The sequence below is a fragment of the Erithacus rubecula genome (genome assembly GCF_903797595.1).
Source record: "Erithacus rubecula genome assembly, chromosome: 5".
NCBI classification, from domain to species: domain Eukaryota; kingdom Metazoa; phylum Chordata; class Aves; order Passeriformes; family Muscicapidae; genus Erithacus; species Erithacus rubecula.
In genome coordinates, this window is record NC_136687.1 from 541,214 (window position 1) to 556,606 (window position 15,393).

General features: G+C 60.1%; 1 protein-coding gene across 1 annotated transcript; it reads left to right on the forward strand.

Annotated features, from left to right (window-relative positions):
- Positions 1 to 463: 463 nt before the first annotated feature.
- Positions 464 to 14,635, forward strand: ATP6V1B1 (ATPase H+ transporting V1 subunit B1; the record flags this gene model as incomplete). The annotated part of the gene is made up of 9 exons (XM_079306323.1): positions 464 to 592; positions 7,489 to 7,544; positions 8,718 to 8,816; positions 10,090 to 10,183; positions 11,857 to 11,934; positions 12,783 to 12,922; positions 13,325 to 13,426; positions 13,527 to 13,624; positions 14,440 to 14,635. The coding sequence occupies exons 1-9, from the start codon at positions 493 to 495 to the stop codon at positions 14,633 to 14,635; spliced, it is 963 nt and encodes a 320-aa protein (XP_079162449.1). The 5' UTR covers positions 464 to 492.
- Positions 14,636 to 15,393: the final 758 nt, after the last annotated feature.

Below are 15,393 nucleotides of genomic sequence, written 5' to 3' on the forward strand. Positions count from 1 at the left end.
CCGTTCCCGTTCCCGTTCCCGTTCCCATTCCCATTCCCTGCCCCAATTCCCATCCCCATTCCCCTCTCCGTTCCCGTTCCCCGCCCCCACCCCTCCTCCCGGGATCCCGGCTCCGGCCGCTCCCTCCCGTTGTTTACAGACAACACGGGGCCACCTGTGTCGCCGGTGTCGCGGCGCTGTGGGTGTCACCTTTATTGCGGGTGTCCCCTTAACTGTCCGTGTCCCCTTTACTGCCAGTGCCACCTTCGTTGCTGGTGTCACCTTCGCTGTCGGTGTCACCTTCGCTGCCGGTGTCACCTCTGCTGTCGGTGTCCCCTTCACTGTCGGTGTCACCTTTACTGGCGGTGTCACCTCTGCTGCCGGTGTCACCTTTATTGTCGCGGGCGGGGCGGGACCGGCGGGGGCCGGGCCGGGGCTACAAAACCCGAGGCGCTGCCGTGTCCTGCCCGGCGGGACCGTGACCGTGACGGGGACAGGGACAGGGACAAGGCCATGGCCGCCACCAAGGTGACAGCAGCGGCGACGGAGCTGGCGGCCGCCCGCGAGCACGGGCTGGCCGTGACCCGCGACTTCCACAGCAACCCCCGGCTGAGTGAGTGCGGGACACGGGAACACGGGGACACAGCGGGGACACCGCGGGGACACCGCGGAGACAGCGGGAGAGGAGCCCGGGGAGGGGAGGGGGACATCCTGCTGTCCCCGAGCAGAGCGGCCGTGGTGGCAGGGACGAGGGGGTGACATCGGGCAGGAGTGCGTGGGTGACACTGGAGCGGGTACAGGGACAGCTGGGTGACACTGGGGCAGGGAGAGGTGACAGGGACAGGTGAGTGGCACTGGGACAGGGAGAGGTGACAGGGACAGGTGAGTGGCACTGGGACAGGAAAGGACAGAGGGGTGACACTGGGACAGGCAGGGGTGACAGGGGTGGGTGTCAATGGGACAGGAAGGGACAAAGAGGTGACACAGGGACAGGCAGGGGTGACAGGGGTGGGTGTCAATGGGACAGGAAGGGACAGAGAGGTGACACAGGGGCAGGCAGGGGTGACAGGGATGGATGGCATTGGGACAGGAAGGGACAGAGGGGTGACACTGAGGCAGGCGAGGGTGACAGGGCTGGATGGGTGGGTGGCACCGGCTCAGGAGGGGACAGTTGGGTTGCACTGGGACAGACAGGGTGGCACAGGAGCCGAGTCTGTCTCTCGCGGGGACAGGGGGACAGTGTGCGGCTGCGGGGGTGTCCCCTCCTGGGGACCGCACCCACAAGGACCGGGGAAGATGTCCCCACCCTGGGGACACCTGTGGGGCGCTGTGGTGACACCCCAGAGCTGCTCGGGGTGCCCCGAGTGTCCCTTCCCGCTGTGTCCCCACCCCACGGCGACATCGGCACAGCTGGCACTGTGCCAGCGCCACCCCGATGTCCCCAAACCCCCGTTGTCACCGAGCGCGTCCGTTGTGACCTTTGTGCCTTCTCCGGCGGCGTCGGGGGGGGTTTGGGTGTCACCTCCTCGGGATGTCACCTCCCCTCGTCCCCAGCCGGGTGGCACCGGGCTGGCACGGTCCCTCCCGAGCCGAGCTGGCCCTGCCCGGCCACCCGCCGTGTTTGCTGTCAACAGCGGCCACCCGCGGGTGACTCGTGCCCGGGTCACCTGGCGCAGCGCCAGCCCTTGGCTCGGTGTCACCCGCGTGTCCCTTTGCCAGGAAAAACCCTGGAGATCCCTTCCCGCTTTTGTCGCGTTTGTCACCCTCGAGGGACGCGTTTGTCCCCTCTCCCCACCGTGTCCCCAGCCCAACCCCCGGCACCGCCACCCAGGCGGGGACAAAGTGCTGTCCCCTGTCACCCAGGCGGGGCCCCGCGCCCCAAAATGTCCCGGGAGGTGACAGCAGAGGACACGGCGAGGTGGCACAGCTGAGGGAGACCTGGCGGTGACATCCGTAGGGGTGGCGACACCCCGGAATGTGGGGGAGGGGCAGCGGGGGCTGTGGGTGCCGGAGCTCGTGGGGGTGCGGGGTTCCCCCAGTTCGGGGTCCCAGTTCGGGGTCCCAGTTCGGGGTTCCGGTTTAGGTTCCCAGTTTGGGTCCCAGTTCAGGGTCCCAGTTTGGGGTCCCAGTTTGGAGTCCAGTCTAGAGTCTCAATTTGGAATCTCAGTTTGAGGTCCCACTAAAGGGTTCTGGTTCAGGTTCCCAGTTTGGGGTCCCAGTTTAGGGTCCCATTTCAGGTTCCCAGTTTGGGGTCCTAGTTTAGGGTCCCATTTCAGGTTCCCAGTTTGGGCTTCCAGTGTGGCACTGGGCACAGGAGTGACACTGAGCTGGGAGAACTGGGACAGACGGATTGACCAGGAGGCAGCACACCCAGTTTGTGCCATACAACCATCCCCAGTTAATCCCAGTGCAGCGGTTCTGGTGTCCCACTGCCGTGTCCCCCTGTCCCCATCACCCCTGCCACTCCTCTCGGTGCGTTCCCTTTGGGATCTGTGCCTGGCAGGATTTGGGACACGGGAGCAGCACAGGCTGATCCAGGGACACTGCCCAGCCCTGACCCCCCTTCCCTGGGGATCTGACCCCCTTCCCTGGGGATCTGACCCCCTTCCCCCACACCCCTCCCCCCCATAGCACCCCCCACCCTTCCCCCTTCCTCCTGGATCCTTTATGATCCATCCCCAAATTCCCTTTCCCCTCTCCTCCCCATCCCTGTTTTTGTTTTTTTTTTCTGCCCACAGCGAGATCTCACCCTGCGATCGAATTTCCTTTTTTTTTTTTTTTTTTTTTTTTTTCCCCTTGTTCTTTTTTTATTTTTTCTTTTTTTTTCCCGCGGGTTCACGCTTGGCTGGGGCCGCTTTTCTCCGGCTGCCCCCACATGACTGTGCAGGTGTGTCTGGGAACCCGCGGCCGCCGGGCCCTAATTAGTGGCATAGAGTGTGACCCCCCGCCGGGCTTTTCACGGCCCCTGCCGGCCTGGGACAGCCCCGCGGGGTTGACAGCGCGGCACAAAGTGACACATGGCACAATGGGCAGGTTGCGGAGGCGACCGGGGCTTGGGGGGGAAGCGGTCATTTAGGGATTGTCGGAAAAATCTCAGGGGGGTGAGAGGGGTTTGGAGGTCGGGGTTGCGTTTGTGGATTCTTGGGAATGTGGAGGAGTTTGGGTTGAAAAGTGGGTATTGCTGGAATCCTAAAATCCCGAAATTCCTAATGTCTCGTAAATCATAAAATATTTTAAATTGGTTTGGGTTGAGGGAGGGGATTTAAATCACACCCCTGCCATGGACAGGGACACCTCCCACTGTGCCAGGCTGCTCCAAATCCCATCCCAGCTCACCCTGGGCACTGCCAGGGATGGGGGATGCCCCCAGCCCCACCCAGAGCCTCGTGCCCAGCACCCTCTGCCCCTCCCTGCCCCTGCCGAGGCTGCCAGGGGTGGGGTCCCCCCTCTGTGCCCCCCAGGGTGGCTCAGGATCAGTTCTGGACCTGCTGGGACAGCCCTGCACCCACAGCTTTGCTCTGGGATGGAGTATTTGGGGGATTTGGGGGCTGTTTACCCATCCTGCTTCTCAGGTGTGTCCCCATCCATTCCCCAGCTCTGGAATTTTGGGTGGGGGTTGAGCATCACTCGCTGCACACCCAGCCCAGAGGCTGAGGTGACAAAAAAGGGGAATGGCTTCCCACTGGGAAAGGGGAGATTGGGCTGGGATATTGGGAAGGAACTCCTGAGGATGAGGAGGGCCTGGGCTGGAATTCCCAGAGCTGGAATCCCCGGCAGTGCCCAAGGCCAGGCTGGATCCACCCCAACTGATGGAACGGGACCATCCTTAAAATCCCTTCCCACCCCAAGAACCCCTCGGGGGTGGCAGCGAGCCCCCTCCAAGTGGCACTTTGGAGCCGAGCCCTGCGGGGCTCGGGGGGCTGGGCAGGGCTGCGGAGGGCAGGGCGGGCGAGCGGGAGCAATTAGCGGCGAGTGGAGCCGGGTCGGGTCCCCTTTGTCACCGGGGGCCGCGGTCCCCCCCGCGCGGTGGCCGCGCTGGTCAGCAGTGCGTGAGTGTCAGCGCTGACGGAGATTGCCTCTGACAGCAGCTGTGAATTTGGGGCTGGGGGTGTGGAAAGGCCAGGTTTGAAAGAGTTTTTTTTTTCTTGCTTTTCCCTCGGCCCCTCTCCCCCCCAGCCCCCCGCCCTCCCCTCCCCGGCCGGCGGTCGCAGCCCACCCAGCCCGCAGCTCCTGCGGCAGCGGCTTCATTAGCGCTGCTGCGGCTTTCCGGCGATCGCCTGCTCCTCTCGGCCCTCCTCCTCCTCTTTTGCACCTCCTTCCCCTCCTCTTCTTCTTCTCCTCCTCCTCCTTCTCTTCTCCTTCTCCTCCTCCTCTTCTTCTCCACCTCGTCTTCTTCTTTTCTTCCTCCTCTTCCTCTTCTCTTCCTCCTCCTCTTCTTCTCCACCTCCTCTTACTCTTCTTCTTTTTCACCTCCTTCCCCTCCCCTTCTTCTTCTTTTCATCGTCCTCCCTCTCTTCTCCTCCTCATCTTCTTGTTCTCCTTCTCCTCCTCCTCTGCTTCTCCTCTTCTTCTCCTCCTCCTCTTCTCCTTCTCCTCCTCTCCTCCTCTCCTCCTTCTCTTCACCTCTCCTTCTCCTCCTCCTCTCCTTTTCCTCTTCTTGTTCTTCTTCTCCTCTTCTTCCTCTTCTCCTCCTCTTCTTCTTTTCCTCCTCCTCCCTCTCCTCTCCTCTCCTCCTCATCTTCTTGTTCTCCTTCTCCTTCTCTTCACCTCTTCTCCTCCTCTTCTCCTTCTCCTCCTCCTCTCCTCCTCTTCCTCTTCTTCCTCTCCTTCTCCTCTCCTCTTCCTCTTCTTGTTCTTCTTCTCCTCTTCTTCCTATTCTCCTCCTCTTTTTCTTTTCCTCCTCCTCCTCTTCTTCTTCTCCTTCTCCTCTTCTTCCACATCTTTTTCTTTCTCCTCTTGCTTCTTCCTCTTCTCTTTCTCACTCTTCATCACCTCTTCCAGCTCTTCCTCCTCCCTCATCTTTTTCTCCTCTTCCTATTCTCCTCTTTCGTGTCCTTCTCCTCCTCTTCCTCCTCTTCCACTTCCTCTTCTTGTTCTCCTCCAACTTTGTCTCCTGTTTCTCTTATTTTACTTCTCAATTTTCTTCTCCTTTTTATTAATCTCCTCCTCCTTCATCTCCTCCTCCACTTTTTTATAATTTCTCTCCTGCCCACTCCATCCTGAATCCTTTCCAGGCTGTATCTTGGTATTGCTGTCCTGAGGTCCCAGCCTGTGGATAGATGGGAAAAATAAATGGATGGATGATGGATGGATGGATGGATGGATGGATGGATGGTGGATGGATGGATGGATGGATGATGGATGGATGGATGGATGGATGGATGATGGATGGATGGATGGATGGATGGATGGATGGATGGATGGATGGATGGATGATGGATGGATGGATGGATGGATGGATGGATGGATGGATGGATGGATGGATGGAGGATGGATGGATGGATGGATGGATGGATGGATGGATGGATGGATGATGGATGATGGATGGATGGATGGATGATGGATGGATGGATGATGGATGGATGGATGATGGATGGATGATGGATGGATGGATGGATGGATGATGGATGATGGATGATGGATGATGGATGATGGATGGATGATGGATGGATGGATGGATGGATGGGTGATGGATGATGGATGGATGGATGATGGATGGATGATGGATGGATGGATGATGGATGATGGATGGATGGATGGATGATGGATGGATGGATGGATGGGTGATGGGTGATGGATGATGGATGGATGGACTGACAGATGGACAGATTGATGGTTTCATGATGGATTGAGGATGGATTTCCGTGGATTTTCAGGGGGCTTCAGCAAGGCCAAGGGCAGGAGAAGCTGGGATGGGGAGGGGAAAGGATTGGGAGGATCCCTGGGAGAAGGTGCAGGGAAAGGTGGGAACTGTGTCCTTGTGAGACTCCAGATCTGGAGCTGCTCCAGCTGCTGATCCAACTTCAGGATAACGTGGAGCTGCTGGAGCAAATCCAGAGCAGGTTCCAGAGATGTTCCCAGGGCTGGAACCAGGCTGGGAGAGCTGGGAATGTTCTGATGGAGGGACAGGACACAGGGAATGGCTCCACTGGGAAAGGGGAGATTGGGCTGGGATCTTGGGAAGGAATTCCTGCCTGGGCTGGGATTCCCAGATTTGCTGGGGCTGCCCCTGGATCCCTGGCAGTGCCCAAAGCCAGGTTGGATTCACCTGGGACAATGAGAGGCACCAATGGTTGGAATTCCTGGATTTTCAGGTCCTTCCCAACCCAAACCAGTCTGGAATTCCCTGATCCCACTGCAGAAATGTCCGGGATCACTGGCACTGCCCTGGATGAGGGAAGGGGACACCGAGGGTCCACGGGGTGACCCCACAATGGGGCTGTGACCATCCCATCCCTGGGGCTGTCCCGGCCAGGGGACAATGCCACCATCACCACCGGGACATCTAGGGACCCCCATGGGCGCGGGGGGAGGGGGAGCCCTGCAGCTGGCCCGGCCTCTCCGATCCTATTAGGATCAGGTGGGAGCGGCAGCGGGGAGAGGGGCAGGGGATGAAAGGGCCCGGCGGGGTCAGCGGGGCCGGGGCAGCGCTCGGGGCTCTGGCACTTCCTGCGCTGATCAAGGCGCGGCTTAGAGCCGGATCAGCTCCCGCGCACCTGCACCGGCCGGGGGCTCATCCCGACCCCAGCCCCGGCACAACCGGGACTCATCCCGACCCCAGCCCCGGCACAACCGGGAGCTCATCCCGACCCCAGCCCCGGCACAACCGGCAGCTCATCCCGACCCCAGCCCCGGCACGACCGGGACTTATCCCGACCCCAGCCCCGGCACCACCGGGGACTCATCCCGACCCCGGCACAACCGGGAGCTCATCCCGACCCCAGCCCCGGCACAACCGGGGTCTGATCCTAATCCCATCTTTCCCGGGAGCTGATCCCAACCCTGGAGTTCCCAGGATTTATCTCAACCCCGACACTCCCAGGATTGTTCCCAATCCCGACACTCCCAGGATTTATCCCAATCCCAACATTCCCGGGATCTGCTGCCTCTCCCTGGGTTCCTACCCATTTGTCACCCCTGTGACCCTTTGCTACCCCTGTGCCCGCTGTCCCTGCGGGGTCACTCCCTCATTTCCCCAGTGTCACCCTCGAATGTCGCCGGTGTCCCCCCACCACCGGGCCAGGCAGGATCCTCGGGCAAGGGGTGACAAAGGGACACTTTTCTGCTGGCCTTGGTGGCATTCCCAGCTGTGACATCTGCCGGGTGCATGGGGACACCTCCAGAAGGTGACACAATCCCTGGGTGACATTTCCTGTAGGACAGAGACTCCGGGTGGCCACCACAGGTCACTCGGGGTGTCACAGGGACAGGGAATGGAACATGATTTGGGGGTGGCACCCCCCGGGTGGCCCTGGGGACTGACGGTGTCCCTTGTGTCCCCTCCCCCAGCCTACAGGACGGTGTGCGGGGTCAACGGGCCGCTGGTGGTGCTGGACAATGTCAAGGTAGGACTTTGGGGACACGGGGACAGCTTGGCGGTGTCACCTGTGGCTGTGTGGGGTGCAATGGGCGGAGTGTGTCCCCCACCCCGTGTCACCTGTCCCGTCCCTCCTGTCCCTTGTCCCCTGGGCTGTCCCTCCTCTCTGGGGTCCGAGCTCCCTCCTCTGGACGCGCTCGGCAGCAGAGCCCTGTCCCTGCCTGCCCGCGCGGGTGGCGTGTCCCAGTGTCCCAATGTCCCCGTGTCCTCATGTCCCCGTGTCCCCTCGTCCCTTCGTCCCCATGTCCCCGTGTCCCCGCCCGAGCTCTGGCTCCTGTCCCCGTGTCCCCATTTCCCCGTGTCCTGTGCCCCTGCCTGAGCTCTGTCCCCTGTACCCCACCCCTGTCCCCTCTCCCAGCTCTGTCCCTTGTCCCCCGTCCCCTCCCCAGCTCCCCAGGGACCCCGCTCTGAGCGTGTCCCCTCCACAAACCCCGTGTCCCCTCTCTGTCACCCCCCCTGTCCCTGCTCCCCGCTCTCCTGGGTGGGCTCGGGCCACCCGGGTGACCCCCGCAGGAGTTTTGTCACCCGGTGTCGCGTTTCCATGGCCTCTGCCATTTCTTAATTAATCAGCTCAATCAAAGAGCCGGCCCGTGGCGCTCGCTCGCCCTTTATCCAAAGGGGTTTTTATCCAGAGGAATTAAAGTCCAAAGTTCACGGGGCTGGAGCCGGGAACGAGGAGCAGGAGAGCGCTGAGCGAGCCGAGCGGCAGCGACATTGGCCATTGTCCCCAGAGCATTGTCCCCTCATCACAAAAGTGCCCCGCCGTGTCCCCATGAGTGCCACTCGCGCCTGGTGGCTCTGGCGGTGACAGCGCTTGTTGTCACCTGCTTGGGCCTCTCGACAGCGGGGAAACTGAGGCACGGCGCAGTGCCACAGCCCCGGGGGACAGGGACACGGTGGGACAGTGACAGGGACAAGCAGTGCCACAGCCCGGGGGGACAGGGACACGGTGGGACAGCGACAGGGACAAGCAGTGCCACCCCCCGCCACCACTTTGCTGTCCGGTGTCCCCCCATCCTGGAGCCCCCGTGATGTTCGGTGGCTTCAGGACCAAAGGAGGGGAAACTGAGGCAGCACCGGCGGGGCTGAGGGGACACAGGGGACACTGCCACCACATTTGTCCTTGTCGCTGTCCCCACAGTTCGCCCAGTACGCCGAGATCGTGAACTTCACGCTGCCCAACGGCACCACGCGCAGCGGGCAGGTGCTGGAGGTGATGGGCTCCAAGGCCATCGTGCAGGTGAGCGCGGCGACATCGCGACATCGCGACAGCGCCACACGGTGACACGGTGACACCGCGACCCGCGGCTCTGTCCCCGGGCTCTGTCCCGCGGCTCTGTCCCCCTCCAGTGGTGGCTGTCGGGCTCGTGTCCCAGCGCTCTTAAGAGGAGGGGACAGTTTCATGGGATAGGCAGGGGTGTCCTGGGACAGAGGACAATGTCCTGTGACAAATGTCCTGGGACGGGTGGCAGTGTCCTGGAATGGTCAGGGACAAGTGGAGTTCTGGGATGGGCAATGTCCTGGAATGGTCAGGGGTGTCCTGGAACAGGTGACAGTGTCCTGGGACAGGGGACAGTGATGTCCTGGGATGGTCAGGGGTGTCCTGGAATGGGCACAAGTGAAGTTCTGGGATGGGCAATGTCCTGGAACAAATGTCCTGGGATGGGTGACAGTGTCCTGGGATGGCCAGGGGTGTCCTGGGACAGGGAACAGTGTCTTAGGATTGGCACAGATGATGTCGTGGGATGGGCAGTGTCGTGAGACAAATATTCTGGGATGGCCAGAAGTGTCCTGGGACAGGTGGCAGTGTCCTGGGATGGTCAGGGGTGTCCCCACTCCTCGCCCCACAACCTCACACTGACCTGTTGCCACCAACCCCGGGACAGCAGCTGCTGGGACACTGTTTGGGGCTGTCCCTAGACCCGCGAGCCCTGCGGCTGTTTGGGGTTAAATTTGGGGTCAAATCCCGCCTGATTAGCCCGGATCCCCCCCAAACGGCCCCGCTGGGGCTCGGGGGGGCCGCGCAGCTGCCCCAAAATCGCGACTCTAATGCCACCTGCGCCTCGGGGATGCCCTTTTAATCCTATTAGGGAGTCAGCCTCGGGCTCGGGAAAAAAAAAAAAAAAAAAAAAAAAAAAAAGGATAAAAGGAAGGAAAAAAAGGGAGAAAAGGAGTTTTTGGCAGCCTCAGCATTGTTGGGGGCGACCCTCAGCCACCTGGGGGGCTCCGAGCGTCACCTGTCACCATCGCCACCTTCTCCTGCCCCCAGGGGCCACCCGCCTCTAATTAAAGCAGCGAGCCTGGGGCTAATTAACGCGAATGATGTCAAATATCACCCTGATCAAAAGGGCTCCGCCTTCCCCGGGAGCGCAGCATATCCCCAAAAATATCCCCCCACCCCAAACCCCAGCGCTTGTCCTCTCTTTAATGTCCCCTCCCGGGGGGTTTGGGGTGAGCGGGGGTCACGTCACCCCCTTCAAACCCTTAATTAATCCCCGTTAATTGCTCCGCAGGTGTTTGAGGGCACATCTGGCATCGATGCCAAGGCGACAACCTGCGAGTTCACGGGGGACATCCTGCGCACGCCGGTGTCCGAGGACATGCTGGGTGAGGCCGGGCGCGGCTCCAGGCGCGGGTGGCACCCCGATTTTGGGGGGTTTGGGGTTCGGGGCTGAGGACGTGGGACGCTCAGACAAGGCTGGAGCGCTCCCCGCGTCCTCTCCGCGCGGTTATCCCGGAAAAAAAAAGGGTTTGGGATGGGGTGGGGTGGGAAGGGATTCCAGGTGAGGTGGCTCCGCATTCCTGGAAGTGTCACCGCATCTCTGGAGGTGTCACCGCAACCCTGAAAGTGACACCGCATTCCTGAAAATGACACCGCATCTCTGGAAGTGACACTGCATTCCTGGAAGCGTCACCCCATTCCTCAAAGTGTCACCCCATTCCTGGCGGTGCGCCCCCCATTCCTGAAAGTGTCACCTCATCCGTGAAAGTGTCACCCCATCCCTAGAAGTGCCACCCCATTCCTGGCGGTGCCACCCCGTTCCTGGCAGTGTCACGCCATTCCTGGAGGTGTCACCCCATCCCTGAAAGTGTCATCGTATTCCCGAAAGTGTGACCCCATCCCTGGCGGTGTCGCCATATTCCCGGAGGTGTCACCCCGTCCCTGGCAGTGTCACCCCACCCCTGAAAGTGTCCCAGGCCAGGCTGGACAGGGCATTGAAGCCACCTGGGCCAGTGGAAGGTGTCCCCATGGCAGCGAGGTGACATCCGTGGCAGTTAATGTCCCTTCCCATCCAAACCACTCTGGGATCCCGCTGTGAACCCCCACCGTCCCCTCATGTCCCCCTGTCCCCTCACGGCCTCCCTGGAGGTGTCCGAGCCTCCCAAACCCCACCAGAGTACACCCCCTCCCGGTGTCTGTGTCCCCTCTCGGTGTCCCCTCTCGGTGTCTGTCCCCTCTCCGTGTCCCCTCCCGCTCCCGGTGTCCCCCGGGAGTCGCCGCTGCCGTGCCCGCTGACCTTTCCCGCTCGGGCTCGGCGCTGCCATCACCCTGATGCGCTGTGACACCGCCACCGTGTCCCCGCACTGCCACCGTGTCCCGTGGGGGGCGGGGGCAGCGGGGAGGGGACAGGAGGGAGCCGTGGCTTTGTCGCGATCGATGGCACCGCGGCTCCGAGGCGGTCGATGAGGCTGAGAGGGAGCGGAGTGGCCGCGTCCCCTCCCTGGGGACAGTGGCGGGGGGGGTTTGGTGTCACCCCGCTCACCCCGGAGATGGGGTGCGGGAGGGAGGTGGCTGGGGACACGGGGGCATGGGGACACAGGGATATGGGGACATAGGGACAGGGTGATGGGGACATGGGGACACAGGGACAGGGCTATGGAACCCAGAGACAGGATCCTGGGGGTGATGGGGACACGGGGACAGAGTGATGGGGGTGATGGGGACATGGGGACATGGGGACAGGGTGGTGAGGGTGGCTAGGGACATGGGGGTGACTGGGGACATGGGGGTGACTGGGGACATGGGGACATGGAGTCAGAGTGATGGAGGTGGCCGGGAACACGGGGGGGACATGGGGGATTTGTCCCCACGTGATGGCATCTGCCTGGGTGTCACCCAGCCCGCAGGTGACACCGCAGCCCCACACCCACAGCCAGTCCCTGTGTCCCCTCTGGGATGTCCAGGATCAGGATGGGGACCCTGCCCCGGGGCCGCTGGACCTGCAGGTGCCACCCTTGGCTGGTGGCCCCGGGTAGGGACAGTCCCTCTGTCCCCACAGGGCGCGTGTTCAACGGCTCCGGCAAACCCATCGACAGCGGCCCCGCCGTGATGGCCGAGGACTTCCTGGACATCAACGGTGACAGCTCTGGGTTTGTGGGAATGGGGGCGGCTGGGGACAGACTGGAACTGGGGGTGACACCGAGCCCTGATGGTCACCATGGCCCATCCATCATCCATCATCCATCATCCATCCATCCATCATCCATCCATCATCCATCCATCATCCATCCATCATCCATCCATCCATCCATCCATCATCCATCATCCATCATCCATCCATCCATCATCCATCCATTCATCCATCCATCATCCATCCATCCATCCATCATCCATCCATCCATCATCCATCCATCCATCATCCATCCATCATCCATCCATCCATCCATCATCCATCCATCATCCATCCATCATCCATCCATCATCCATCCATCATCCATCCATCATCCATCATCCATCCATCCATCCATCCATCCATCCATCCATCCATCCATCCATCCATCCATCCATCATCCATCCATCATCCATCCATCATCCATCCATCATCCATCATCCATCCATCCATCCATCATCCATCATCCATCATCCATCCATCCATCATCCATCATCCATCCATCCATCCATCATCCATCCATCCATCCATCATCCATCCATCCATCCATCCATCCATCCATCCATCCATCCATCCATCCATCATCCATCCATCATCCATCCATCCATCATCCATCCATCATCCATCCATCCATCCATCCATCCATCCATCCATCCATCATCCATCCATCATCCATCCATCATCCATCCATCCATCATCCATCACCCAGGCTGGACAGTTCTTGGACCTCCTTGGGAATTTGGGAATTGTCCCCGGTTGAATCCAAGTCTCCTCCAACCCCACCCATTCCCCGATTTCTGCTGTTCCCGCTCCAGGCCAGCCCATCAACCCCCACGGGCGGATTTATCCCGAGGAGATGATCCAGACCGGGATCTCTCCCATCGACGTCATGAACAGCATCGCCCGCGGGCAGAAAATCCCAATCTTCTCTGCAGCTGGGCTGCCCCACAACGAGGTGGGACCGGGGCAGAGGGACACAGGGATTTGGGAAGTTCGGATACCCTCTGCTGATGTTGGGATCTGGCACCAGCTCGTGCCTCAGTTTCCCTGTTGGCATAGCAATCCCTGGGGGGAGGGGAGGGGATGGGATGATGGGATGGGATGATGGGATGGGATGGGATGATGGGATGGGATAAGGGGATGGGATGGGACGGGATGATGGGACAGGATGATGGGATGGGGTGATGGGATGGGATAATGAGATGGGATGGGATAATGAGATAGGATGGGATGGGATGATGGGATAATGAGATGGGATGGGATGGGATGGGATGGGATGGGATGGGATGGGATGGGATGGGATGGGATGGGATGATGGGATAATGAGGTGGGATGGGATCCCTGTCCCCTCCCCCAGATCGCGGCACAGATTTGCCGCCAGGCCGGGCTGGTGAAGAAATCCAAGGACGTGGTGGATTTCCACGAGGACAACTTCGCCATCGTGTTCGCGGCCATGGGGGTGAGTCGGGGCTGTGAGGGGACATCCCAGTGACCCCAGATCCACCATGTCCCCATGTCCCCGTGTCCCCGTGTCCCCACTGACCGTGTCCCTCCCCCAGGTGAACATGGAGACCGCGCGGTTCTTCAAGTCGGACTTTGAGCAGAACGGCTCCATGGAGAACGTCTGCCTGTTCCTCAACCTGGCCAACGACCCCACGTGAGGCACAGCCCGGGCTCCTCTTCCTCTTCCTCCCTTCTCCTCCTCTTCCTTTCTCCTCTTGTCTCCCTCTTTTTTCTCCTTCATTCTCCTTCTTTTTCCTTCTCCTTTTTCCTTCTCCTTTTTCCTTCCTTTTCTTCCTCCTCCTTCTCAGCCTATTCTTATTCTTTTCCTTCCCACTTCTCCTTTTCCTACTTTCCCTTTTCCCTTCTTCTTTCACCTTTCTCCCTTTTTCTTCTTTCTTTTTTTCTTCTCCGTTTTCTTTTCCCTTTCTTCCTCCTTTTCCTCCTCCCCCTTTCTCCTTTTTTCTTCTTTCTCTTTCTTTTCCTTTTCCTTTTTCTTTCCTTTCTTCCCTCTTTTCCTCCTTCTCCTTTCTCCTCTTTTCTTCTTTCTTTCTTTTCTTCTACATTTTTCTTTTCCTTTCCATTCTCTCTCCTTTTCCTCCTCCCTCTTTCTCCATTTTTCTTCTTCCTTTCTTTTCTTCTCCATTTTATTTCTCCTTTCCTTTCTCCCTCCTTTCCCTGCTCCTCCTTTCTTCCTCCTCATTCTTTTCTCCTCCATTTTCCTTCTCCTTCTCTCTTCTCCCCCTCCTTTCTCTCTCTCCCTATTCCCCCACCAGGACCCTCCCAATCCCCCCAAATCATTTGGGGTGCTCCCCTGCTGTTCCCCAGTTCCCTGCCCTGTGTTGGGACCCCAAAACTCCACGAGTCCCCCTGCCCTGGAGGCATCACACCAGGCTGGGCTCCTCTGTACACCTCAAACACACCCTGCAGGGGCTAATTAGGCTAATTGGGCTAATTGGGGGTGTCACACAGGATCGAGAGGATCATCACTCCCCGGCTGGCGCTGACCACGGCCGAGTTCCTGGCGTACCAGTGCGAGAAGCACGTGCTGGTCATCCTGACCGACATGAGCTCCTACGCCGAGGCACTGCGGGAGGTCAGCGGGGTGGCCACGGGGACACGGGGTGAACACAGGGACCCCAGGATGACCACAGGGACCCCAGGGTGACCACAGAGACCTGGGGTGGCCACGGGGACACGGGGTGGCCACGGGGACACGGGGTGAACACAGGGACCCCAGGATGACCACAGAGACCTGGGGTGGCCACGGGGACATGGGGTGACCACAGAGACCTGGGTGGCCACAGGGACCCCAGGATGGCCACAGGGGGCCTGGGGTGACCACAGGGGGTCTAGGGTGGCCACAGGGTCCTGGGGTGGCCACAGAGACCTGGAGTGACCACAGGGGTTCTTAGGTGGCCACAGGGTGACAAGGACAGCTTGGGGTGTTTGTGGTTTTTGGGGTTCCTGGGGTACCCCAGGGTGACAAAGGACAGCTGGGGATCCTTAGGGTGTTTGGGGTCCTTGGGATTTTTGAGGTGTTTGGGGTATTTGGGGCACCCAGCACCCAAACCTGGGTGGTTTTGGGGTTTCCTGGGGTGCTCAGGGTAGCAAGGATAGCTGGGGGTCCTTGGGGTGTTTGGTGTTCTTGGGGTACCTGGGGTGATCCGGGTGACAAGGACATTGGGGGTCCCAGGGATTTTGGGATGTTTGGGGTATTTGGGGCACCCAGCAGATCTGGGCTTTTGGGGTTTCCCGAGCTGCTGGGAACACTCATGTCCCTCATACCTCCCATGGTTTTTGGGGTATTTGGGGTCTTTTGAGGTGTTTGGGGTGTCTGGCATGCTGAGGATTTTCAGCACACCTGGGGTCCCCAAACTTCTTGAGGTGTTTGGGGGTTTTGGGATGCTCAGCACACCTGGGTGT